A 25937-nucleotide genomic window follows, 5' to 3' on the forward strand; every position below is an offset into this window, starting at 1 on the left:
GGGAGGGCATTTTATGTGCTTCGACCTAAAATGAGGTCCATATATATTTGGAAACTGTGTTTTTTTTACCTGTTTACTGAAACATATTCCAATTATTGTTATATAATTGACATGGACATAATATGTAGAATCTCACCTTTCGTCTGAGGGTATCCACTTTTAAACTGGAATGAAGAGTTCAGAAGATTCAGGTCCTTAAAATGTGCCACCCTTTTTTTAAAGACACCAAAAGTAATTGGACAATTGGCTCAAAGGCTGGGGGAGCCTATGGTGAAAGAGTTCATTTCGTTTTGTTCTGCACTGAAATCGATTGGACAGTGTTAACTGCACAGTATTGCAGGCAGCATTTAGTGGAGATGGACAAGCCGCAAGGAAATGCTCCAACGAGCCACGATATAAACATGCCATTATTTGCATCTGTCGCTTTTCCATTGTGTTAATCAGACCCTTCCCAGCTACATCAGCTCAGCAGTGTTGTTGCTGGAATAGTTTAATAAGCATTTGGCTGCATCCTCCTTTGTGTAAGGATGATTGAAGGTATGTTTAAATTCTTCCAAAAAGTCATTAAAGAGATGTGAGTACATTTATCGATTTCGTCAAGCCTGCTAAAGAAAATAAAGTGCTTAATTTATTAATACATGCATAATTTTAAGAGAATGCCGTATAAGCTGTATAATATGTGTATTTGTCACGTTAGAGTGTCTGTTGGTGTGCTCCCAGGGTCCGCCCTCTGGGGCGGAGGTTTTGGTGTTGCATCAGATAGCATCACCTCAAGGGTTGTCAGGTCCTGCGCAGATCAACTGTGTGGGGTGATGGAGCACATCTTCGAACTGAGCCTGAGGCTGGGGAGAGTTCAACAGCTCTGGAAAAACCTCCTGTGTTGTACCAGTGCTAAAGACTCCACGTCCCAAGAACTTCAAAGGCTACAGGCCAGTAGCTCTGACATCCTACCTGATGAAGACCCTGGATCAGTTGGTCCTGGCTCAGCTTCAGCCCCTGGTGAGCTCATCACTGAACCAACTTCAGTTTGCCTGCCAACTTGGCATTGGAGTGGATGATGCTGTCAATCTCCTCCTACATCGTTCCCTCTCTCACCTGGAGACTGCTGGGAGCACTGTGAGAATCATGTTCTTTTATTTCTCCAGTGCCTTTAACACTATTATTCCCACAGTCCTTAAGGACAAACTGGAGAATTCAGAAGTGGACCATCATCTCACAACATGGATACTGGACTACCTCAAGAAAGGACAGAGCAGGCTGTACCTGCTGCAGGGGCTCAGGTCTTTTGGATTGATGGGCCCACTCCTGAAGACCTTCTATGGCTCTATGCTCCGGACAACATCCTGGGTTCCTTGGGACACAAAAACCTGTTCTAAACTGCAGCAATTACCCCACTTTGTTTTCCATAACTGGGTGTACTAATTGAAGCTTCTCCTGTGTCTAAAAAATAATAATAGTTATCTGAATACCTAAACAGTTATCAAAATACAATAGCTATAATAACATGCTCAATCATCCAGGTAAGTAAGTTGGACTACAGACGAAAGTTTGAGCCTGTTTCAGCAATGCTAAGCCCCCAGCATCCAACATCAACATGGAGGGGAGGAAGGCACTCACATCACTTATAATGACAATAACATTATCTGGCAGACAAGGGTAGGTGCACGGTTGTGCACCAGAAAGATTATCATGAGAAAATGTTGTCACTGCTCAGTGACAAAAATACTTATGAGCCCCTGAAACGAGACCCAGGAAGTGGTTACAGGAAGAAGGTGATAGATTGTCTCAAGCAGTTAGAACAAGAAACTGCTATTGACTGGATCTCATACCACATCTCATACCAGGGGAATCTACACTAAGTCTGTATATGGTTTACTGGGTGTAGGGTGTACCAATTGTCTGTATGATCAACTCGGTCACCTATAACATTCCAAGGTTTCTGATTTGAAAACACTATGCCCAGATGAAAAGAATCAACCTTTTGGGATTTGTTGCATGGTGGACACAAAAATGTACATTAGCAGTTAAACAACAGAATAAGGCTTTCAAAAGATTTTAAAAAATGTTCCCAAAATCTAATAAACTACAAAAAGAAACAAAGAGACTTTCAAAGAGACTCAGGGCATATAGTTTTTGCTGATATTTTTACATTTTTGAAGGAGACGGGAATTTTAAAAAGAAATGTATTTGGCGGTACTATAGATTCTGTGCTATACTCCAATCTAAAAGGTGGCGGTATTGCACCTAGAAGTTATTTGCCAACCGCCAAAAAAACAGGGGAAGAAGAAGAAGAATTTCGCTACTTGCCAACCAATAAATATTAAGAAGAAGAAGAAGACCGCGACGACTCCTCCGAATCCGAACGAGTTCTTTCCGCTTTTCGAACAATGATATCTTCCTGAAACCGCTAGCTGGAAAACTGTTGTGCAGATATGCACAGAATAGGTTGTGTTTAGCACTGGTTTGATGAATAAGGCAATTTTCTAACAATGCGAGCTTTTCCAAAGCTGTGAAACGACCTAACCAAACAGAACACTGAGGAAAAATTTCGGGAACCTCTCACATCCAACTGTTAGCCTGTTTCGGTAAGTGGTTAACCCAGTTAGATTGCTAACATTATCATTTATTGCAAATCCTGTGTCTTCTCAAGAATGTGATACGTGAAGCTGCCTTTGGTGGTGTAATTGACTGAGGTATGTGATATAAGCGCTTAAACGATCCAAGGGATAACAGACCGTTGGCTGGCCAGTAAAACCATAGCTGACGTCTGTGGTCGGTTGCAGCTGGCGTGTGGAAGATGCACTATGTTACCCGACTAGCTTGTTAGCTTGATCGCTTATTTATTATTTCACAGTTAGAGTTGACAAACGAAGTCGAGTTATTGTCGCACAATAAATAATTTAGTTATGGCTGTTGTTAGTAATTTGTGTTAAACCTACGAATCAATGCGTAACTTGTCCTGTATGAGGAGAACTTTTGAGTGACATCTTTTTATCTCATTGCACCACTGGAATTTTGAGTGTTAGGACGTAGAAGAGAAATCCAGTCCTTTGCAGAGGAGCTCACTGGAGACCAAAAAAAGCAAATTTATGTCCTTATTACGTAAGCCGTTTGTTTATACCCCAGATTATTTTGTGACTTATGTAAAATAAGTTGCATCAAGATTTAAAAAATATGGCAATAGAAGTTTTTTCTCACAAGCCAATAAAAATGTACATGGGCCATTAAAACTCTGAGCCATTGTCCTGAGGGTTGTTTGGTTGGACACAGTTCAGTTCAGTTCAGTTCAATTCAATTTTATTTATATAGCGCCAAATCACAACAAAAGTCGCCTCAAGGCGCTTCATAGATACAGAGAAAAACCCAACAATCATATGACCCCCTATGAGCAAGCACTTTGGCGACAGTGGGAAGGAAAAACTCCCTTTTAACAGGAAGAAACCTCTGGCAGAACCAGGCTCAGGGAGGGGCGGGGCCATCTGCTGCAACCGGTTGGGGTGAGAGAAGGAAGACAGGATAAAAGACATGCTGTGGAATAGAGCAGGGCGATATGGCCAAAAATATTTATCACGATATATATTTGAAAATTTGCGATAACGATATAACTGACGATATAATTGATGCGAGACAAAATACAACTCCACAACATTACTAGCACAAAAAGACAACCTTCCATTTATTTTCACTTAAACAAGAAGCTGGTTTTTATGTACATTAAAGCTTTATAAAAATGTAACAGTGCAAATGCAAATTCCTTGCTGAAAGTTTAACCAAAAGGCATTTCCAGTAGAAATGGGCTGACATATCCTGAGCATAACCATGTATAATATCCACTGAAGTTAAAAAGAGGTGATTTGCAACATTAAACTGCAGTGTGCAGTACGTATTTTTCGGACCATAAGGTGCACGGGATTATAAGGCACATTAAGCGAAACAAAGCAGTCAGATAAATCAAACTTTATTAAACTCATTCTTCTTGCTTCCTCCACTTCTGTACCATTGATTCATTAATGTTGAATTCTCTGGCAGCTGCTCTATTCCCATGTTGTTGCAGTATATTAATGACTAACCTCGTATTGTGGATGGATTATCTCAGTTGTTCTCCTGACTGAAGTTTGGTCCGTTTACAGCATCCTGCCATGCGATTGCATTTGTCTCTAACCATGAGGAACCTTTACGTTAACTTTTATAAGTGGAAAAGTGTTAGTGTTCGTCCTCCAGCTTCACTGTTTATGTTATGCTAACATAGCTGTGTCGCTAGCGATCACGTAGCACATCATTATATACCAACTAGCCCAACTTCAGTAACCCTACAAACGTCACTGCTGTTTAGTTTCCTGTCTTCATTTATGTTGGAAGTGATAGCAGAGCTGTACGTTTGATTTTTTTCAGAAATCTCTCCATCAGAATATGCTATATCATGCTTAGGTAACTAGCGAAACTAGCGAGCTAACTTCCGCTAGCTTCCTGCTAACTTCTAACTCCGTTAAATGTAATAAATTTTGTTTTCATAGATGCCTGGAAGTTAAACTTCATAGTTACACCTGGTAAAGCAGCAATGCTGATTGTTTTTATTAAAGATGAAAGAATTTAGACAGTTTTTAACTCGCAGTGATGCTGCAGTGTTGTTTGACATGAAAAAGACGGAGTTTAGGACCCAGATTACTCCCAGCTTTAAGAGCATCTTAGTCCGACAAATACGACAATAACGACGGCCGCTTGCACGTTCTGCAAAAAAATGTGCTTTGTCTGTATCTGACGGACAAACACCAAACCAGTTCCACATCACTGAAGTTGCACCATTTTTACAAACCAATTCTGGTTCATCTGTTTCACTCAACAATCGGCCATGTGCGTATGAAAACAAAGGCACTGCGCATGCGCGTTTTACTCATATTCTATCGCGATATTTCATTTTCCTATCGTTGCCTAACATTATACCGGTATTACCGTGAATGGTATAATATGGCCCAGCCCTACTGTGGAAGAGAGACAGAGGTTAATAACAGATATGATTCAATGCAGAGAGGTCTATCAACACATAGTGCGTGATAAAGGTGACAAGAAAGGAAAAACTCCAATGCATCATGGGAATCCCCGGCAGCCTACGTCTATTGCAGCATAACTAAGAGAGGATTCAGGGTCACCTGGTCCAGCCCTAACTATATGCTTTAGCAAAAAGGAAAGTTTTAAGCCTAATCTTAAAAGTTGAGATAGTGTCTGTCTCCCGAATCCAAACTGGAAGCTGGTTCCACAGAAGAGGGGCCTGAAAACTGAAGGCTCTCCCTCCCATTCTACTTTTAAATACTCTAGGAACAACAAGTAGGCCTGCAGTGCGAGAGCGAAGTGCTCTAATAGGGTGATATGGTACTACAAGGTCATTAAGATAAGATGGGGCCTGATTATTTAAGACCTTGTATGTGAGGAGCAGGATTTTGAATTCAATTCTGGATTTAACAGGAAGCCAATGAAGGGAAGCCAAAACAAGAGAAATATGCTCTCTCTTTCTAGTCCCTGTCAGGACTCTTGCTGCAGCATTTTGGATTAGCTGAAGGCTTTCCAGCAAGTTTTTTGGACGTCCTGATAATAATGAATTGCAGTAGTCCAGCCTGGAAGTAATAAATGCATGAACTAGTTTTTCAGCGTCACTCTGAGACAGGATATTTCTAACTTTAGAGACACTGAATTACTATTTATAATTATTATTATTGACATCTACTGGGGATGGATCAGTTTACAAAATCTGTGGTTCTGTTCATAGCACAGTTTTGGGGTCACAGTTTTTGATTCAATTTGGTATATCTTGGCTCTTGTAAGTTAGTGCTCTAATACAGTGATACCATACTTTAAGATCATTAAGATACGCATCTGGTTATATACAATATTTTGGAGATATTTAAGGTCTTATGAGGAGGTGAACTATTTAAACATTTTAAAAGACCTGTTTTTTGTCTTTTGAATATTTATTACTGCTCATTAATAAGACAAAAGTATTTCTTATTCGATTTTTGATGCAATAATAGATACTCAATTACTAAAATGATCTAAGCCCCAGTACAGTCTCTACTTATCTGAAAAAAAGAAATGCTCTTATATAACTATCATTAGCTTACAGCTTTAAGTGTTTAAGGTATGTGCTAACTAAAAATAAAGACAAGATGATAGTTTATTAAATTTTAATGAAATTTGCAGATTGTTTCGGTGGAGTTTAATAAACTCCTTGCTATCTAAAATATAACAGGACACCGGAGTATATTCTTGAGCATCTCACACTTCTGATAATCAGTTGTCTGTTTGACGTTTACTCAGCTGTGTAAAAACTTTAACCTCAGCCAAACTGATTTACTCAGGAACAAATGAAATACTGAAAAAAGCCAAACAATAACATTTTTAAGTTATCTAAGTGACTTATATATCATGTTTAACCTGAGTAGCGAAAGACGGCGGTGGGTTTGAAAACGATTTGCCGTGAGTCCAGTGTTCTCACGGGCTCTAGTGAGCTATCGAGCTAGTGGGTAACAGACGTCTCCGAAAACGTCGGAGCGCTTTTGAAAATATGTGGTGTCTTGACAAACTGAGCAGATATTTGAGGTTTACACAGCTACATTCTTGCCTGAAAATATGTTAAACGTTTATTTTGTGACCCAGAAAGAATAATAAGAGTAATATTAAAACTAATTAGCTGCCGCCATTGTTGACAACTGAGCAGGGCTGCGCTATGAATTGTGGGACACAGCTTCTTCTTCTTCGGGGTTTAACGGCAGCTGGCATCCTTGTACATGCAGTGCTGCCATCTTCTGTTTCAGTCCGTTATTACACTCTTAAATCCTACTACTTATTCCTGCATCTTTCAGGATCTTACAAAGCTTCAAACGACGCGTCAACTATTAAATTAGTCGTCGATGATTTTGATAGTCGACGTAATCGTGACTAGTCGACTAATCGTGGCAGCCCTAATTAGGATGGATAAGAACAACTACATAGATGGACTTAGAAGCTGACACTGAACAGACAGCATACAATGATAACATGAAGCAGCTCTACGACACAAGCAAGAAATTGTGTGGGAAGCACAGCAAGCCAGAACAAGGACAAGGAGGGAAAGGCCATCACAGGACTAGTGCAGCAGATGAAAAGATGGTCTGAACACTTTGAGGATCTCCTGAAGAGACCTGCACCACCAAATCCACCAGACATCAATCCAGCCAACGAATATCTCCCCATTAACTGCAGCAGACCAACCAGAGAAGAGATCAGGAAGTCCATCACCCTAATGAAGAACAGGAAGGCTGCTGAACCTGGCGATATACCAAAGCAGATTTGGAAGCACCAGTGGAGTTGCTGTATACACTCGTCTAGAAGCTCTGGGGGAAAAAGAGGAGTAACCACCCCAAGAAGGGTGACCTCAGCAGCTGTAACAACTACAGGGCCATCGCACTCCTGTCAGTAACAGACAAGGTCTTCTTTTTTTTTCTTTTTTTTTTTTTGCCTGTCCCGTTTGGCTCTTTTGCCATCAGAATTGTTGTCTAAAGGCAAAGAAAGATGCCCAACGGGTTTACTTTACCAAATTGACCATCCCAGCCTTGCCGTAATGGTCCATTTGATTCACCTTTTATTGTTTATTTTATTTTCACTTCAACGTGGGGACAGACACCCCCCTGGTGACATACCCCTACTCCAAGGTCCTGCATGTGTGGGTGGTTGTGGTGGAGCGGGAAGAGGGAGGCAGCTGGAGATGGGGAGGAAGGAAGGGGGGGGCAAGTGACCCCTCCCTGGGGCCAGCTCCCCCGCTGACCCCAGTAGGCACCCCCATACTCCGCGACCCGCCAGGGAAAGGGGGCCCAGGCCCATCCAGACTGGGGCCCAGCGCAGCAGCGCCTCCCGGCCCCACAGAGCCCGGGACAGTCCACCCAACCCCACCACAGAGAAAACCGCACCCACCCCACCATCCACTCATCTTCCAGACTACATAAGACAATAAACACCCAGGCTGAGATCTTCCTCCACCTCTCCTGTATCTCCCCCTCCTGCAGAGAGAGTTCCTGAGGAGAGGAAAGCTCCTGCAAGATGTGACGATCTTCCCCACCAGTTGAAGAGCCCCCCAGGTGGCTCGATGCACCGGCGGCACCCTGCTCCAGGGCTGGGCCCCCATGCACCCACCCACCCACAACCCCGGCAACACACCAACCAGGACCCAAGCCCCCGAGGCCTGGCCCGGGCCCCAGCCCAGAGACGGAGCGCCCCCAGAACCTCACGCCCATCCCGGACCCACCCAGGGGCAGCCAGGCTACCAGGTCAGTAACCCACGTCCGTCAGCACAGACCCTCCCCTAGCCCCGCTGCACGCAGCCGCGAGGAAACAGTCACCTGAGAGCCAACAGAGCCCCTAACCGGACATGACCGCTACCCCGGGTTGAGCCCCCCAAGGAAGATGCCTCCGGGGAACCCCCCGACGCCCTAAGCCTGTCCCTACCCCCACACCAATCACAACAGTGAAGGCGGGACCAAACTATGACCCCCCACCCCCACTAGGTGATGGAGCTGATCAAAGGAGTCCAGAGCAATTGATCTGATGTGGTGGCAGAGGCTGTATCAAGACTAATGTAATCTAATAGATAATTTCTATATTGGTTAGAATTAAGATTATTTTTATTTTTCCAGTTCATGAGGACTGTTTTCTTGGCTATGCATAGGGCAGTGAAAACCATATGGGCGATATTCTTTTCTGAAGTGACATTATCTAAGCTGCCCAACAAACACACTAAGGGGGAAGTTGGAATGTTACATTTCAGACACTTCGATAAGTCTTCACATATCTCGCGCCAAAACTTCTGAACTGGTGGACAGAACCAAAGAGCGTGGATATAATTGTCCGGTGAATTGGTTTGGCAGTGTGAGCAGTTGTTGGTAGACGTAAAGCCCATCTTGAACATCCGATGACCTGTATAGTGCACTCTATGTAATATTTTGTATTGAATTAATTGAAGACTGGGATTTCTAATTAGATGAAAGGTTTTTAAGCAAATCTGAGACCAGAAGTTTTGGTCTAAGTTAACTGATAAATCCGCTTCCCATTTTGCAATAGGAAGTGATATTGATTCATCTGTTTTAGAAAGCATTCTGTATATTTTGGATAGTAATTTGGGGGTTTTAAGAGTAAGAAATTGAACCACACTTGGTGGTGTTTGTAGTTCAACTTGACCCGGTTTAAATTTCTTTTTTACTATGGATTTAATTTGTTGATATTCTAAAAATCTTTTCTTGTTGATCCCATATTGTGTAACTAGTCCGTCAAATGAAATAAATTCTGTTCCTTCTAGTATATGTTCTAAATATTTGATTCCTTTACCACTCCAATCTGAAAAGTTTATCATATTATTGTTTTGTAATATGTCAGGGTTGTTCCAGATAGGTGTACGTTTGCATGGGATTAATGAAGACGCCGTCAATTTTAGAAACTCCCACCATGCTGTCAGAGAAGAGCTGATGTTGATGCTTTTAAAGCATTCATGTCGTTGGATGTTTGAGCTGATAAATGGTAGGTCTGAGATCTCTAGATTATTGCAAAGTGCTTGTTCTACATCTAGCCAAGGTTCATCTAAGAGGGTATGTTTTAGCCATCCTGAGATAAACTGAAGCCTGTTGGCTAAGAAGTAGTACTGAAAGTTAGGCAGTTCTAGTCCTCCTTTATCCTTGGTCTTTTGTAGTGTTTTTAAGCTTATACGTGGGGGTTTATTTTTCCAAAGGAATTTGGACATACATGAATCTAGAGATCTGAACCAATCTTGTGGCGGTTTAGTTGGGATCATTGAGAATAAATAATTTATTTTTGGTAAGACCATCATTTTTATAGCGGCAACCCTTCCCATGAGTGATATGGGTAGACATTTCCATCTAGCCAGATCATCTTCTACCTTCTTTAAAACTGGGATATGGTTTAATTTAGTTAGATCTGCAAGCTTGGGAGAAACATTAATACCTAAATATTTTATATTTCCCGATTGCAGTGGTGTAGAAGAGGAATTATGGAGGGAGCAATTAATCGGTAGGACTGTAGATTTTGACCAGTTAATTGAGTAATCTGATATTCTTGCAAAAGAGTTTATCAATTCAGTCACCCCAGAGACATTGGTTTGTGAATTTTGGAGAAAGAGTAACACATCATCCGCATAAAGGCTGATTTTATGTTCCACGTTCTTGCATTTTATGCCCTTAATTACTGAATTCTGTCTAATTGCTGCTGCTAGGGGTTCAATAAAAATTGCAAACAGTGAAGGGGAGAGTGGGCATCCCTGCCTGGTGCCCCTCAAGAGACAGAAGCTGGAGGATGTCTGGTCATTTGTTCTAACACAAGCTGTTGGGGAATTATATAATATTTTCAACCAGTTTATGAAAGAGGATCCAAAACCAAATTTGTGTAAATTTGCAAATAGAAATTTCCAGTTAACTCTGTCAAATGCTTTTTCTGCGTCTAAAGAGAATATTGTAGTTTCTAGGTTTTTACTGTATGAGTAGTCTATCAAATTAAGTAATCTACGTGTATTTGTTGATGAGTGCCTACCTTTTATGAAACCAGTTTGGTCAGGATGAATTAAGAGGGGGGTTATTTTCTCCAGTCTCTTTGAGAGAGCTTTGCAGATTATTTTAAGGTCTACATTTATAAGGGATATTGGACGATAGCTTGAGGGATATACAGGGTCTTTGCCTGGTTTAAGCAGGAGATTAATGTTTGCAGAATTCATATTTGATGGAAGTCTGCCCTTTTCTTTAATTTCCAACAACGTTCTGTAGAAAACTGGTGCTAGAATCGACCAGAATTCTTTGTAGAATTCTGCAGGAAAGCCGTCTGGACCTGGAGCCTTATTATTGGGCATACTTATCAGGGCTTCCTGGAGTTCACCTGGTGTCAGTGGTGAATCCAGTGCCATTGCTTGAGTGTCCAATAATTTTGGAAGAGTTATGTTGTCCAAAAACTGATCAATTTCTTTTTTAGATGGTTTATTTGTGGTGAATACAACGTTTTATAGAAATCCCTGAAAATGTTGTTTATTTGTATCGGATCATATATTGTGTTCCCAGATGAATCTTGAACAGCACATATAGTTGTTTTTTCTTTATTTATTTTTAGCTGGTTTGCTAGAAATTGACCGGATTTATTACCATGTTCATAATTTTGTAGGCGTAGTCTTTGTACTAAGAATTTTGGGGTTTTTTTTATCAATTATCTCATTTAATTCTAGTTTTGTTTTGCGTATTTTGTTCAATGTTTCCTGATCTTGGTGGGACGCGTAGGCTTCTTCTAGTGATTTGATGTTTTTTTTCTAATTCCTGAATATTTTTGTTTTCTTTTTTCTTTTTATGTGATGAGAAAGAAATTATTTTACCTCTCATCACAGCTTTCCCTGCTTCCCATAGAACAGAAGCTGATGTTTCGGGAGTGTCATTATAGTCCAAATATGAAGTCCACTCTTTTTTAAAATATTTAATAAAGTGTTCATCTTTAAGTAGTGATATATTAAATCTCCAGTTTTTTCTTGGCGTAGTATTATTCTTGTGCATTAGTGTTAAAGATACAGGACCATGATCGCTGACAGCTATAGGGTGAATCTCAGTGTCTGAAATGTCGTTCAGCAGTGAGCTGCTGAACCTTGAACGACAAGGTCTTCTATCGGGTCGCTACTGTGGGATGAGCAAGCAGGCTTCCGACAGAATTGATCAAGCACAGATTAGACCGCAGTGCTACGCGTCATAGTTGTGTTTGACAGTGTGGACCGAGAAACTCCTCTGATACTATAGCATCCCAGCCAACATGGTCAACAGTCTGTCAGTCTGCCCCAAGGCAGCTGTGGCTACAACTATAGCTTGCCTCCACCAGTGTGTGAATGTGAGAGTGAATGAATAGTGGAATTGTAATGCGCTTTTAGGGTCTCGAAAAGCCCTATATAAATTCAATCCATTATTATTATTATTATTATTATTATTCATCATTATTATTATTATTATTATTATTATTATTATTATGATCAAGGGTTCATATGAGGGCATGACCTGCAGAGTGATCCATGGAGGGCAGCTCGTCAACAGCTTCCAAGACCAGAATCCAACAGAAGGTCAAAAGCTAGCAAATGTGTCCTCCTGATTGAATTGAATTTTTTAATTACTGACTCTGTCTCTTTTCCTTCAACAGAGCTTGAACTACTTCATTTAAATAGTCTTTAAGTACATGTGTATTAGAAAGAGGTTTTTTATTTTTTTCCTAGCATGCAGAACCATTCCTGTAATCACCATTAAAACCTTTACTGGGAAAAAGTGGGAGTGAGATGTGTCTATTACACATTTCTCTGTGATACTGGGTTGAGGCGGAGATTGGTCTGCTGCAGTTAATGGGGAGATATTTGTTGGCTGGATTCATCAAACCACCTAATCAACAAACTCCAACATCAAGAAAAGTGAACTTTGTAGTTGCTCCATCCACAATTGTTTGTTTTATACAGGAAACCTCCTTGGTAAAGCTGCAGAAGTTGCATTAAAAAATGCAGCTGAACTGTTAACTTGATATTCTATTCAATTCAATTCAATTTTATTTATATAGCGCCAAATCACAACATAAGTCGCCTCAAGGCGCTTCATAGATACAGAGAAAAACCCAACAATCATATGACCCCCTATGAGCAAGCACTTTGGCAACAGTGGGAAGGAAAAACTCCCTTGATACCATGTTTAAAATGCGCAGCTTGTTGACGGCTGACATTCCACTTTCTGTCGCCGTGATACCTGCAGCAAGCAGAGGGGACTTTAAAGAGGGGCAGGGGGTGTGCTAGACCAGTCTTTTAATAATTATTTTTCAAAATTAAAGTGAAGTGAAATAAAATGTTAATATTTAAAAATATAAAGGATTTGTTTGTTTTGTTTTTGTTTTTTGCAGGCCAATAAAAATGTACAGGGGATAGTAAAACTCAGTCACTGACCTGGGGCTGTTATATTAGACACTGTGAATTATTAGCATTCATTATTAAAATCTACGCCATTGTAATATCCTGTTTTCAGCCCACCAAATTTTGCATCAAAGCTCAGGGTAAATGTCCAAATGCTCACTATTCTTCATTGGAGCCCCCACATACTCTTAAAGCCTTATTCATTCACTAACACACACAGATGCAGAAAAATGTACACATGAACACACATCTACCTCATCCAGAAGATACAATACTACAGTAATACGAGGGTTTATATGGGCTCAAAATGTGGTCATAAATATTTTGTACTTGTAAAAAAGATTTGTGTGTGCGTAAAAAAGATTTGTATGTGTAAAAAGAATTTGTGTGTGGACTTAGAAAAAAAAACCCTGCAAGTTACAAGTACAGATTTTTGACCCTATTTTTCTTCCCTTCATCTGATTGGTCAATGTCATGTCAATCACAAATGTAACAATCCAATCAGAGAACAGATGGGTTTGGCTGTCGAGGGGCGCTTTTTTTGAACTGCAGGTCTTTGAAGGGAATAAATGCCCTTTTACATGCCAACCCAGCGTTTTCCTTCATCACCACGAAGGAAAACAGTCTGTGGTCGTCCAAGTTTGGTGATTTTTGTGTCACAGGTCTACGTGTTTAATACAGGGACTTCCACAGCCTTTTCAACAGCGCTGCGGACCGCGGGGTGGGGGCGGGCAGTGTTTTGGAAATGACAGTCTTCATTACAAAGCTTTCTTCGTTATGAATTAGCATACATGTTTTTATTGAACATTTGAAGAACCAGCAAAAAAAACAAACTCTTGTAGAGGACATAAAGTCAGAGATAGAAAAGACAAGGAGCAGGTGCATCTAGTACAGGTAGAGCTGCTGCAAAAACCCACAGAGCCCAGCAGCCAGCATAACAAATTCTGGATCCTTTGCTTTTAGTTAGCAGTTAGCATTAGCAGCGTATCCTGCATCCGATGTGAAAGGACTTTTATGCTGCGCACTGTGACTCACAGCAATGGTCCTGGGTCAGCCCTGACTTTGTGTTAAACTAATCCTAAAGTAATAATGTTATTTCTAACCACTGATATACCACAACTTTTTCCTTTCAACAGCTACTGAAAGTTAGGGGACCTAGCTGCTATCGGATATTTATATAGCGATCCTCCAGCTTCAAACGGTATCACCCTTCAAGGACCTGCAGTTCAAAAAAGCGCCCCTCCGACAGCCAAACCCATCTGTTCTCTGATTGGATTGTTACATTTGTGATTGACATGACATTGACCAATCAGATGAAGGGAAGAAAAATAGGGTCAAAAATCCGTACTTGTAACTTGCAGGGGTTTTTTTTCTAAGTCCACACACAAATCTTTTTTACACATACAAATCTTTTTTACACATACAAATCTTTTTTACGCACACACAAATCTTTTATACGCACACACAAATTCTTTTTTACGCACACACAAATCTTTTATACGCACACACAAATTCTTTTTTACGCACACACAAATCTTTTTTACGCGCACACAAATCTTTTATACGCACACACAAATCTTTTTTACGCACACACAAATTCTTTTTTACGCACACACAAATTCTTTTTTATGCACACACAAATCTTTTTTACACATACAAATCTTTTTTACAAGTACAAAATATTTATGACCACATTTTGAGCCCATAGGTTTAGATTTTTGTGAAAGTGCAGTGTTCAGTTAAACTGCACCATCACAAAAACTTCTGTGAATATATTCTATTAGCCTCATCTTATTGTATATATGTGTGTTTTTATCTCTCACTGAAATTGACTTTTGTTATCGCTTGATGTTATCATTTTCCGTATAATTTTTTGGCACTATCCTATGGATACTTAAGAATCTGGATTTTTTTTTTTTTCCTTTTTTTTCTTTATTGGAAAACTTTATTTTCCAAGCAAATATGATTTAAAACAGTGGGGTTTTTTGGGGAACGGATGCTGCAACAATGTAACTCCACTTAATGCAGTAACCTGAGCTGTCCATGAAAGTGACCAGTCACATTAGGACACTTTCTTTGCTTTCTTTGGGCTTCCCCTCCAAACAGTCACAAATCTAATGATTTAAGCAAGCAGGATTCACATCAGAGTTGTGCCCAAGAAATTAAATTATTTGCTCGGATTATATTTTTTCCCTTTGTGACTTATGGTACAAAAAATTATTCCATACTATAAGTTCAAAACGGTTAGATCGGAGCTCAGTAAGTAGAGTAAAAAAATTTCCCCTGTATGAACAGCAGAGAAAAGTACATGTCTTATCTTACCAATCAATCCTGATGTTTATTCCCGTTCTCCCATTGTCCTACTTTCTGTTTTCCAATAATGTCATCTGTGGGGATTTTTATTGCAGATCTCTATAAAGATGCCTGAGGTTCGGGACCTTTCTGAAGCTTTGCCAGAGATGCCAATGGACCCAATCACTGGAGTCGGAGTAGTAGCCTCTAGAAATAGAGCACCCACTGGATATGATGTGGTAAGCAACATAACATAACTCAAGAATGATTGGTCAGAATTGCCAAATACCAGAATTTTTCCCACACTATTAGATTTTATTTTTTGCAGTAACAGAAATATCTAATTTGCACATTTATGTACTTGTGTGTGCGCATGAAAGGAGGCACTTACATGCTTTCTTAAATTAATTTAATTTCTTAAATATTCTATTGTGACAAAAATAATTGAGCAACAATCGCATGTGTTCCCAGTGAGGGCTTCTCTCGTGGATAAACTCCAACATCTGACATACAAACCTGTTTTTGATTTGGTGCACATTCTGGTTAGCAAAATGGTTAGCTGGTTGTTAGGAAAATATAAGCAGTGACTGAACTTCAGTGATGCACAAATTCCTTTTTTTTTTTTTTTTTTTTTTTTTAAACTTGCCAATAGTGATTCTGGGTTGTTTTTTATTTTTATTTTTTTTCTTTTGTCTTTTTTTTTTCTGTTCACCCAATTCCAAATGTCTATGGAAAAACACATGTATTATTCTCCGTGTATATGATGATAGCCCAGACTTAAGAGTGTTTTGCTGTGAATTAGTCTTCATGTATTAGGTGGATGACAGTGTGTGTTTGCCAACAGTAGCAGCTGCTTTAGCATTTGTAGCAACTTTTTACCTGGTAGTTTACAGTTAAAGAGGAGCAGAATCACTATCCTTCTTTCCTGTGAAATAAGGGATGTGCATGACTTGTTAACCAAGCAACTAATCGTTGCTATTGTCACTAGTCAGTACAAGACGTAGTAATCATTTAACCTAATTGCTATCATTTTAATTGATGCGAAGTGATGGTAAATTGTTGTGCCTAAATGTTATACAGCCATGTGCTGCCATTTGTGGCATCATTGTTGAGAAACTCCATTAATCTGTTAATTTTGGGCTAATGTATTGTTGTTAGTTCTTTCATAAGTGAAAGGAAAAGATTGAGGATACGAGTAACGAAAATGGGCTTTCCGTTAGAATAAGATTAATAGTTCAATTATTTGTGTGGGGTTCAGAGTAGGGCTGCCACGATTAGTCGACTAGTCACGATTACGTCGACTATCAAAATCATCGACGACTAATTTAATAGTCGAGAATTCATAGCGCGGCCTTGCTCAGTTTCCAACAATGGCAGTAGCTAGTTAGTTTTAACATTACTCTTATTATTCTATGTGGGCCACAAAATAAACGTTTAAAATATTTTCAGGCGAGAATGTAGCTGTGTAAACCTCAAATATCTGCTCGGTTTATCAAGACACCACATATTTTCAAAAGCGCTCCAACGTTTTCGGAGACGTCTGTTACCCACTAGCAGTGTTGGGGAGTAACGGAATACATGTACCGGCGTTACGTATTTAGAATACAAAATATGAGTAACTGTATTCCGTTACAGTTACCGTTTAAAAAGGTGGTATTCAGAATACAGTTACTTTGTTGAAATAAATGGATTACACTGCGGTACTTTCCTGTTTCATTTTGTCGCGGGTCAGGACTGTTTGGGTTTTGTTTGACAGCTACGTTCTTTCGTTCCAGGCGGCAGCGTTACGGTTGCCATGGTTACAGGGCGACGCTCTCTCTCTCTTTCTGCGACTGTGTGTTTCCTGGGTGAGAGAGCACCTTTTTGTTGTTGTTGTTGTGCTAAGCTAACAGGCAGAATGCTACAAGCATAGCTCTAAAGAATGTAGCATCATGGGCAGTATAGTCCGTGTTGCAGGGAGAATGCACTGCCATACACGTTATGTGTCTGTGAGCGCGAGGAGGGAGAAAAAGGCGAGTGGAAAGGTACGAGTTGTCGTCGAGGAAAAACGGGAGCTGGAAGCATGTAAATATAATAATAACCACTGCAGCCAAGAAGAGTGCCTGACGAGCCCAGTTGTAAGTAAGCTATTAAGACTCGACTGTACACCGTGTTCCTGTTTTCCTCCGAAAACAATAAGTTCCGTTGGAGCAGTCTTTCAACGCCTCTCTCTGTCTCTCGCAAGAAAAATTGACCCACACAACAAAGTAAAGCTATTTTTCGGCTATGAGCCGACAGGGACCCCGCCGTATTAGTCAGAGGTCCCTTTACTACAGTTCGGAGTCGCGGACCTTCAGTAATAGTAATAAATCACACAGCAATAGTACATTCACGTTGTTGTAAAAAGCACGATAATATATTAAGTAATCCAAAGTATTCAGAATACGTTACTCTCATTGAGTAACGTAACGGAATACGTTACAGAATACATTTTGGGGCATGTATTCTGTATTCTGTAACGGAATACATTTTAAAAGTAACCTTCCCAACACTGCCCACTAGCTCGATAGCTAGCCGGGGGCAAGGCTCACTAGAGCCCGTGAGAACACCAGACTCACGGCAAATCATTTTCAAACCCACCGCCGTCTTTCGCTACTCATGTTAAACATATATAAGTCACTTAGATAACTTAAAAGTGTTATTGTTTGGCTTTTTTCAGTATTTTATTTGTTCCTGAGTAAATCTGTTTGGCTGAGGTTAAAGTTTTTACACAGCTGAGCAAACGTCAAGCAGACAGCTGATTATCAGAAGTGTGAGATGCTCGAGAATTTACTCCGGTGTCCTGTTATATTTTAGATAGCAAGGAGTTTATTAAACTTCACCGAAACAATCTGCAAATTTCATTAAAATTTAATAAACTATCATCTTGTCTTTATTTTTAGTTAGCACATACCTTAAACACTTAAAGCTGTAAGCTAATGATAGTTATATAAGAGCAGATGCCGCTGGTGCAATAAGCTGTAGTTTTACGTCCAATGGATGATGATCTGATTAGTGGACTAATCGCAAAAATAATCGGTGACTAGTCGACTATCAAAATAATCGTTTGTGGCAGCCCTAGTTCAGAGTAGAGCTGCTGCTCCTTGATGAAAGGAGCCAGTGTAGGTGTAAGATAAAGGTGTTTCCTCTCTTACCGGGAGGGTAAGGGAGGTAAACCCAGAACACTCTCAAGAGATTACATCTATTGGCTGACCTGGGAACGACTCGATATTTCTCAGTATAGGCTGGAGGAGGTGGCTGCAGAGAGGGATGTCTGGGCTTCCCTGCTTAGACTCCTGCCCCTGCAACTTCAGATAGGCGGAATAAAATTGCTGGATGATTTATTGATTTACTATTTTAGATATTCATTTTTTTTCTTAATATCTTGTCCTGTCTTATTCCTGTGTTATTTCACATATTACGTTATATATGGTATAGTATGACGATGTCTAAGGCAAGACTGGCAAGAGAGGAAAAAAGAGGAGAAAGTGGTGTGGGGCAAGAAGAGACAAAAAACTCAAAAACAAAGTGGGTGAGTGAGTGGGTGTGGGGATGCCTGCGTCTTTGTAACAAATGCTGCACCAAACAAGCAGAATGGAGTCAAAATGCACTACAAGCCGCCTCTTGACTCCCGTTTTTTTTTGTTTCTTGTTTTGTTATTTAAGGGATACAGGAAGATGTCCCTCCTCCTCACTTAGTGTTTAAGGTGCTATGTTGTTAGATTTTAACTTTTATTGAAGTAGTTGTTATGCATTTCTGAACAGCGCGCATCGTCCAGAATAGACGGGAACACTGTGCCACAGTTTTCAGTTGCAATTCATTAGATTCTCAAAAGTTAATTTGTCATATTTTAATAATACGTGAACATCTTTTATAGCAAGTTTATATTATAATATTTAATATTTATTTATTTAACATCGGTTTATTTTCGTCTTCGTTTTCTGTTTGGAGTGTAATGTGGTCAGTATGCACAATGTGAGGTCCTGCACGGTTAAGCAGCATGATTCATAATTGAAGAATGTGATTAATGTTTTCAAATGCCTTTGTTTGCAGAGTTTTTGTCATTGGCCGTTAAACGGTTCTCAAATTTAACTTGATATTTGAGTGTCTTAAATTTACAGGTTTTTTTTTTGTTTTTTTGTTTCTCAAGTGATTTAGTGATTTTTTTTTTTTTTTTTTCTCCCTCGTTTAGCTGACTAAAAAATTGGCCATGAGGAAAATCTTTTCAACTATTACCTTCACAACTGCAATCAACCAAATTTGAATTTCTGTTACCTACCAGGAATTTAGCTTGTTAATACAATACAGTTTTATTTATATAACACATTTAAAAACCCAAAGGCACACCAAAGTGCTTCCTGATTATACAGAGAATCAACGTAAATCAATTAACAAAGTACAGATTGGGCACTAGCACAGATAGAAGGCATGCACTAATAGACCAGAAGAGTTAAGTAAAATAGGTATCGAACCTCAAATCGGGAGGAAGGTCAGTTCATGAATACAAAATATCAACTAAGAAGTTAAAAACCAGCAATAAAATTATTTATAAGTTTAATAAGGGTATTAAATGGTCGGGAAAGCCAGGTTAAATAAGTAAGCTTTCAATCTTGATTTGAAGGATTGAATAGAGTCTGTGGCACGAATAGAAGCAGGGAGGCTATTCCAAAGTTTAGGTACAACTGAAGCAAAGGCACGATCACCTCTGGTCTTCAGCCTAAACTTAGGTTGGGCCACGAGTAATTGACCTGATGGTCTTAAAGCTCAGCAAGGAGTGTACAGATTGAGGAGATCATCCACGGATATTGTTATTCTTGTCTCAGAATAATGAAAATCTATCCCCCTCTGCTTATAGATCTCAACAACAACAGATGGCCTGGATGCTGACCTGTGGAAAGACGGACTTTTCAAATCCAAGGTGACCCGATACCTTTGCTTCACCAGAGTTTTCTCTAAAGAAAATGTAAGTTTACTTACCTCCTCAACAGTTAAATAAGTGTCCCACCCCCTCTCCAATAAACATCTCCTTTCTCAATACCATATTCTTGTACTCTATTCTTTCCTCTGCAGAGCCATTTAGGTAATGTTCTTGTGGACATGAAGCTGATTGATATAAAGGACACTTTGCCTGTGGGTTTCATCCCAATCCAGGAAACTGTTGATACTCGTAAGTTATTATCTCAAGTGGAAAGACACTTAGAGCCTCAATGTGTGGTAAGAATATGTGAAAATAATTAATCTTTTTAACCTCTGAAATAAGAATTGTTTGTTATTCATGAACCACCTTGTTGTGGAATGACCGTCAGTTTGTCTTTTCTGCAACAGAGGAGCAGGCCTTCAGGAAGAGGCGACTCTGCATCAAATTTATTCCACGGGACTCCACAGAGGCAGCCATCTGTGATATCCGCATCCTGGGACGCTCCAAGCAGGCACCTCCTCAGTATACCTTTATAGGGTGAGCATTGCAACTTCCAGTCAAATTTAACTTTTTGTTTTCTTTTTTTTCTTTTTTTAAACAGAAGAAAATAGTTTATAAATAAAAAAGTTGTTTGTACTGTAATGGAGTCACTCCATTTGGCATAACAGTTTCCACTTACTCCAGAAATCAAGTCACATTAATCTTTTTTACATTTTTAATGTATGATGGAATGTTCAGGGCATTTCTATCAGAAAGTTTTCTACATGAAAAGACACTTCCAGTATGTCAGATGTGTTCCACATGAGAGCTAAAGAATCCAAATCATTTCTGGCAAAGTGTTTATTAAAAAAAAAAACCTTTGTCCCCAAAACATTTCTAGGATAATTGCTTAGAGAATGTATGAAGGGGAAAGGAGGGCATGGATTTAATACACACACGTTTTGACTAGCAGGTTTACATTAACCTTGGAACTAGTGTCAGCGCTTTCTGCTTAATAATGCTTCTAACATTGTTTGACAGAGAGCTCAACAACATGGGAATCTGGTATCGCATGGGAAATGTGCCTCGGGCCCAGGACTCCACACACACACAAACCATCAACAACACCCAGAATGTGAATTCCTCCAGCTCAGGATCAGCCCCACCAGCTCCCATGCTTAAGTAAATTCACTCTAATGATGTGCTAGTACTTGTATGTAATTGTCTTCACATGTATCTCTTATTAGTTCTTGTAACCTTAAAAGAGAAATACAACACAAAACAAAGCAAGTGCACTGTAACAATACAGGTTGCACAGATTAGCACTTTATCTTGGTATTGCCTAGAGGTTATGGATTGTACATGCAAGTAGTGATTCATTCGCTTGTGAGTGCCCCAACACAGAGAAGATGTATCTTCAGATGTCACAAAAATTGTTATGATGATATGTTTAAATTGACAATGGATATTTATTTTTACACCTTTGAATGAATCAGTGGAGGAACTTCCTTAACTTTCTTGTCATCTTCCTATTTCAATTGTTCCAGATCGTATGCCTCCATGTCCATATTACCAAATCCAGTAAACATCTGTGGTCTTTCTCTTTTTCTCCTCCCTGGCAGCTCCATACTCAGCATCCTTTTTACCACTATACTCATCTGCACATCTCCAAACCAACTTAGCCTTGCCTCTTTTATTTTGTCTCAAACTCCTTCAACCCAAGTTGTCCATTTGGAGCGATTTAATTAAACTTTTATAGAAAATGTGCTTAAGAGTTCAAATAATAAAATAATGAGTAACATAATTTCTTTTAATATTAATGGAACAATTGAGAATTGAGCAGAGCACGTTACAGATTTAAAAAGGATTTTTTTTTTTTTAAGTTTTCTCTCTCAGATCTTGCACAACATTATATATTAAAAAAATCCCCTCTCGCCCCTGCGGGTGGTCTGTCCTTTAAGCTCAGGTCCTCTACCAGAGGCTTGAGGGTCCTGCGCAATATCTTTGCTGTTCGTAGGACTGCGCTCTTCTGGACAGAGATCTTGTTCCTAGGATCTACTGGAGCCACTCGGCTAGGCTTTGGGTCACTGCACGGAGTGCTTCGATTACCACTGGGACCACTGTTACCTTTGCCCCCCCAAATCTTTTCAAGCGCTTCTCTGAGTCCTTGGTGCTTCTCGTGTTCCTTCTTCCTGATGTAGCTGTCATTCGGTATCGCTGCATCTATCACTACGGCTGTTTTCCTCTGCTGGTCCAACACTACTATGTCTGATTGGTTACCCACCACTATTTTGTTCGCCTGTATCTGGAATTCCAGGATCTTGGCTCTGTCATTCCTGACCATCCTAGGGGGCGTCTCCCATTTATACCTCAAGACTTCCAGGTACTCTGCTCAGATCTTTCTGTATACTAATGCCGGCCACTTGGTTATGGCGTTCCATTAATGCCCTGCCTGCCAGCATCTTGCACCCTGCTGTTATATGCTGGATTTCTCCGAGGCATCTTTACACAGCCTGCTCCTGGGATCTTGCCTGATGTGATAGACCGCAGCCTCCATGGATCTTGTCCTCAGAGCTTGTTCCTGTGTTTCCATGATTACTGCCTCTGTGGCGTGTTTTTGTCCAGCCACTAGTAGGATTTGTGGACATCAGCCACTTCATCTATTGATTGATTGATCACAGCAGAAACCCGTGAAAGAGGAGGAGCCACCATCAAAAATATATATATTTCAGCTACTGTAGCAAAGATAATTTTCAAATTAAGTACATTATAACAATGTATGAATAAGTACTCTAGGATGAAGAGAAATTACCCAACAAGCCATAGTCAAAAATTTGGATACAGCTCTAATGTACAACCCAACTTCCTTTGCTTAGCTGTGCAATTTGACAGTCCAGGATTAGTTCTAGCTGACACAGCAGGAGTGGATAGTGATAGTTTCTTTAAACTCTTAGCTATTTGGCTCACTTTCACATATATATTGAACTACTGAGGTGCTTAATGTTTTTCTTTTTGTTTCAAGGCATATTTCCATGACCCTCCCTGCCAGCTTCAGAGGAAAAAATACTACCAGACCAGACTATGAGCACCAGAACTCCAACCTGTATGCTATTACAGGTCAGGTCTTTACAGTTTCAGTCGCCCTTGTTGATTTAAAGATGAATACACACACATATACACACAACCCCGTTCAACTATCTTAGTGAGGACCTTCATTGACATAATGGTTTCCCTAGCCCTTTACCCTAACCCTAATGACACATCAACAGCTTCACTTTTGTGTGCTTTCAAGCTCTCTCTTCATAATAGACTGCATGTTGAAGGTGACAGTGTCCACATCTCTGTATATGTGGACACTGTCATTTGTTTAACAGTCTCAAGTCGTTGCTGTTATTCAGTTTATGGTTTGTATGGGTTACTACTTGATCTCTTTTACGAGATGAAATTATGTAACGTTTTTTTGACCTTTCTCTTTCAGCAATGGACGGGGTGCCTTTTATGATCTCTGAGAAGTTTGCCTGTGCCTCATCTGATGTAAGTTTTAAGTTTTAATCCTAGTGACTTTGCCAACATGTCCCCCTGTATCAATTTCCAGTGTTTTGCTTTAACATCTCTGCTCAAAAAGAGTACAACAACCACAGTATTTGCCCAAAAGCTGTAAGTAGCCTTACATTCATACACTAAGCTTCATTACATTGTCTGATGTGTATTTGGTACGTGAATATCAGATTACATATATTTCTTAGTTGAGATTGCTGTACCCTGCAAGAAAGGGATACAGTGCTTAACAAATTTATTACACCCACATGTCATAAAAGCAAGAAAATACCCACAATTTAGAAATCTGTGAAAAGCTTGTTTAAAACTAAAAAGTACAGAATTAACTTAAATGAATTCATATTTTTATTCCCCAAACTTAAGCCAGGACACTGAGAAGTCAGAAATTAATCAAGCATAACAACAAACCAAAAAAACAATTTTTTTCTGTTCAGGAATGTAACTGAGTAACAGTAAAAATAGGCATAAACTTTATTTAATCCCAAACTCTTGGGAAATAACTTGTTACAGCAGCACAAGTAATAAAAAGAAAATTAGAGATGAAAAAGTAAGAGTAGTGTACAAAAAAGCAAAAATACTATACTATTTATAGATGGTTACTGTATACAGTATACTTGATGTATTTTACTGTATACAGTAAAATACATCAAGATTTTCATATGTACTTAAAGTGCAGTGAGAGTGGTAATAATACACATTTGTTTTTAAACAGTATTTATCCTGTGTTGTTAGGATGAAAGACCTACAATAGAGCTCCGCCCTACATTGTGGCTGAAACGGTCTACTGCTGAAAGAGCTGCTCAGGACCTCTATAATCTTATTTAGGGGGTCAGAGATGTTGTTCATAATGCCCATTAGATCCTTTTCTCACCCACCTCTTCTATGCGGTCAAGGGGACTGGCCAGGAAAGAGCTGGCCCACGTTTTCAGACTGTTAACCTGTTTCCCGTCCCACTCCGTGCGGCCACCTCCCCATCAGACAACCGCTTTTAAAAAAAATTGCCCGATAGCCATAAAGTAAGGTTATGGTCGACTCCTGCTCCTTTTCAGCTTTTCAATCTTAGCAGTGCCTGTTGAATTGTATTGAAAGTGCTAGAGAAGTCAAAAAACATGACCCTCACAGTGCTTCCAGTATTCTTAGGCATGACAGTAATCTATTGAGGTAGATGCTTGCATCATCCACCTCAATTCCAGGACGTAGAGCTGGGCGATATAAGATTTTTGCATATCACGATATGTTTTTTTCATTTCAGGCGATAACGATATCTATCACGATATAAGCCAAATAACTATATTTGTAAGATTTAAATGTGCCGTTGCTCACAAGTAAAATGTGAAATAATCAGCAGCTTGTTTTTATTTAAATATTTATTTCCCATAATAAGTTCAACAGGGTAGATGTACTTAAGGAACATGAGACTTTTTCAGATAAATAAAGGCAAATATTGCAAACTACACAAAAGGCAGCCGCTAAAGCGTTTAAGTTTCAAAATAGAACAAACAAAACAGACTAAATTGTCAATACCACTTAGAAACAAAATATTAATTCTAAAAATAAATCTTAGTTTGTTTTACAGAAGAACAGACAAAATTGACTAACTTTTGTCAATATCAAATAAACTGAGAACTAAAAGGAAATTCTCAATCTCTCCTTGTTGTATAGCTTAGCTTTTCAAACAGTTTTAACAGTTACTTTAGTCTGACAAAAGCCGAATGACGAATTAGCGCTTCCAGTCAGAGACTGAGGCTACGTACACGGGTATTTTTGAAAACTGAGATTTTCCGTTTTCGTTTTAAAAAAATAATCCCGTCCACACATAAAGGCAGAAATGAAGGAAAACGCTGCTATGAACATGCCAAAGCAGCAGGTGGCGCTAGATTCCTAACCGTGCAGAAATGTTGGCCAATCAGAAGTCTAGAAGCCTCGGTGGGAAAAAGTAAACAAAGCTGGGGCATAGAAGCAGAACAGAGTCGTATGTGTGGACGGACAGTAACTGTGTGTATATGTAAGCATTTAAACACTGCAGAGAGTACAATTAACAGTATTGTAGAAATTCATTTCACCGAAACAATAACGTGGCGCACAGTGTGACGTCAAAAAATGCGCACACCTTTGACGCTGCGTTTTCTACGTTTTTCTAATCCACACGTAAATGCAAAAACTGAGTTCTTAAAAATCTTCGTTTTCAGTGACCAAAAACGCTGTTTACGCGTGGACGAAAGGTGCAAACGCATAGAA

The 25937-nt window shown here is 39.6% G+C and overlaps 1 protein-coding gene across 1 annotated transcript in view; it reads left to right on the forward strand.

The window, feature by feature from the left end:
• Positions 1–2325: 2325 nt before the first annotated feature.
• Positions 2326–25937, forward strand: part of mvb12ba (multivesicular body subunit 12Ba) — a 28699-nt gene continuing 5087 nt past the window's right edge. Inside the window, exons 1-8 of the mRNA XM_026172713.1 lie at positions 2326–2585; positions 15343–15465; positions 20100–20207; positions 20315–20411; positions 20570–20699; positions 21183–21323; positions 23164–23258; positions 23620–23675. Coding sequence (XP_026028498.1) covers positions 15355–15465; positions 20100–20207; positions 20315–20411; positions 20570–20699; positions 21183–21323; positions 23164–23258; positions 23620–23675 — 738 coding nt within the window. The 5' untranslated portion in view covers positions 2326–2585; positions 15343–15354. The remainder of the gene's footprint in view (positions 2586–15342; positions 15466–20099; positions 20208–20314; positions 20412–20569; positions 20700–21182; positions 21324–23163; positions 23259–23619; positions 23676–25937) is intronic.

This window comes from Astatotilapia calliptera, chromosome 7 (assembly GCF_900246225.1).
Source record: "Astatotilapia calliptera chromosome 7, fAstCal1.2, whole genome shotgun sequence".
NCBI lineage: Eukaryota > Metazoa > Chordata > Actinopteri > Cichliformes > Cichlidae > Astatotilapia > Astatotilapia calliptera.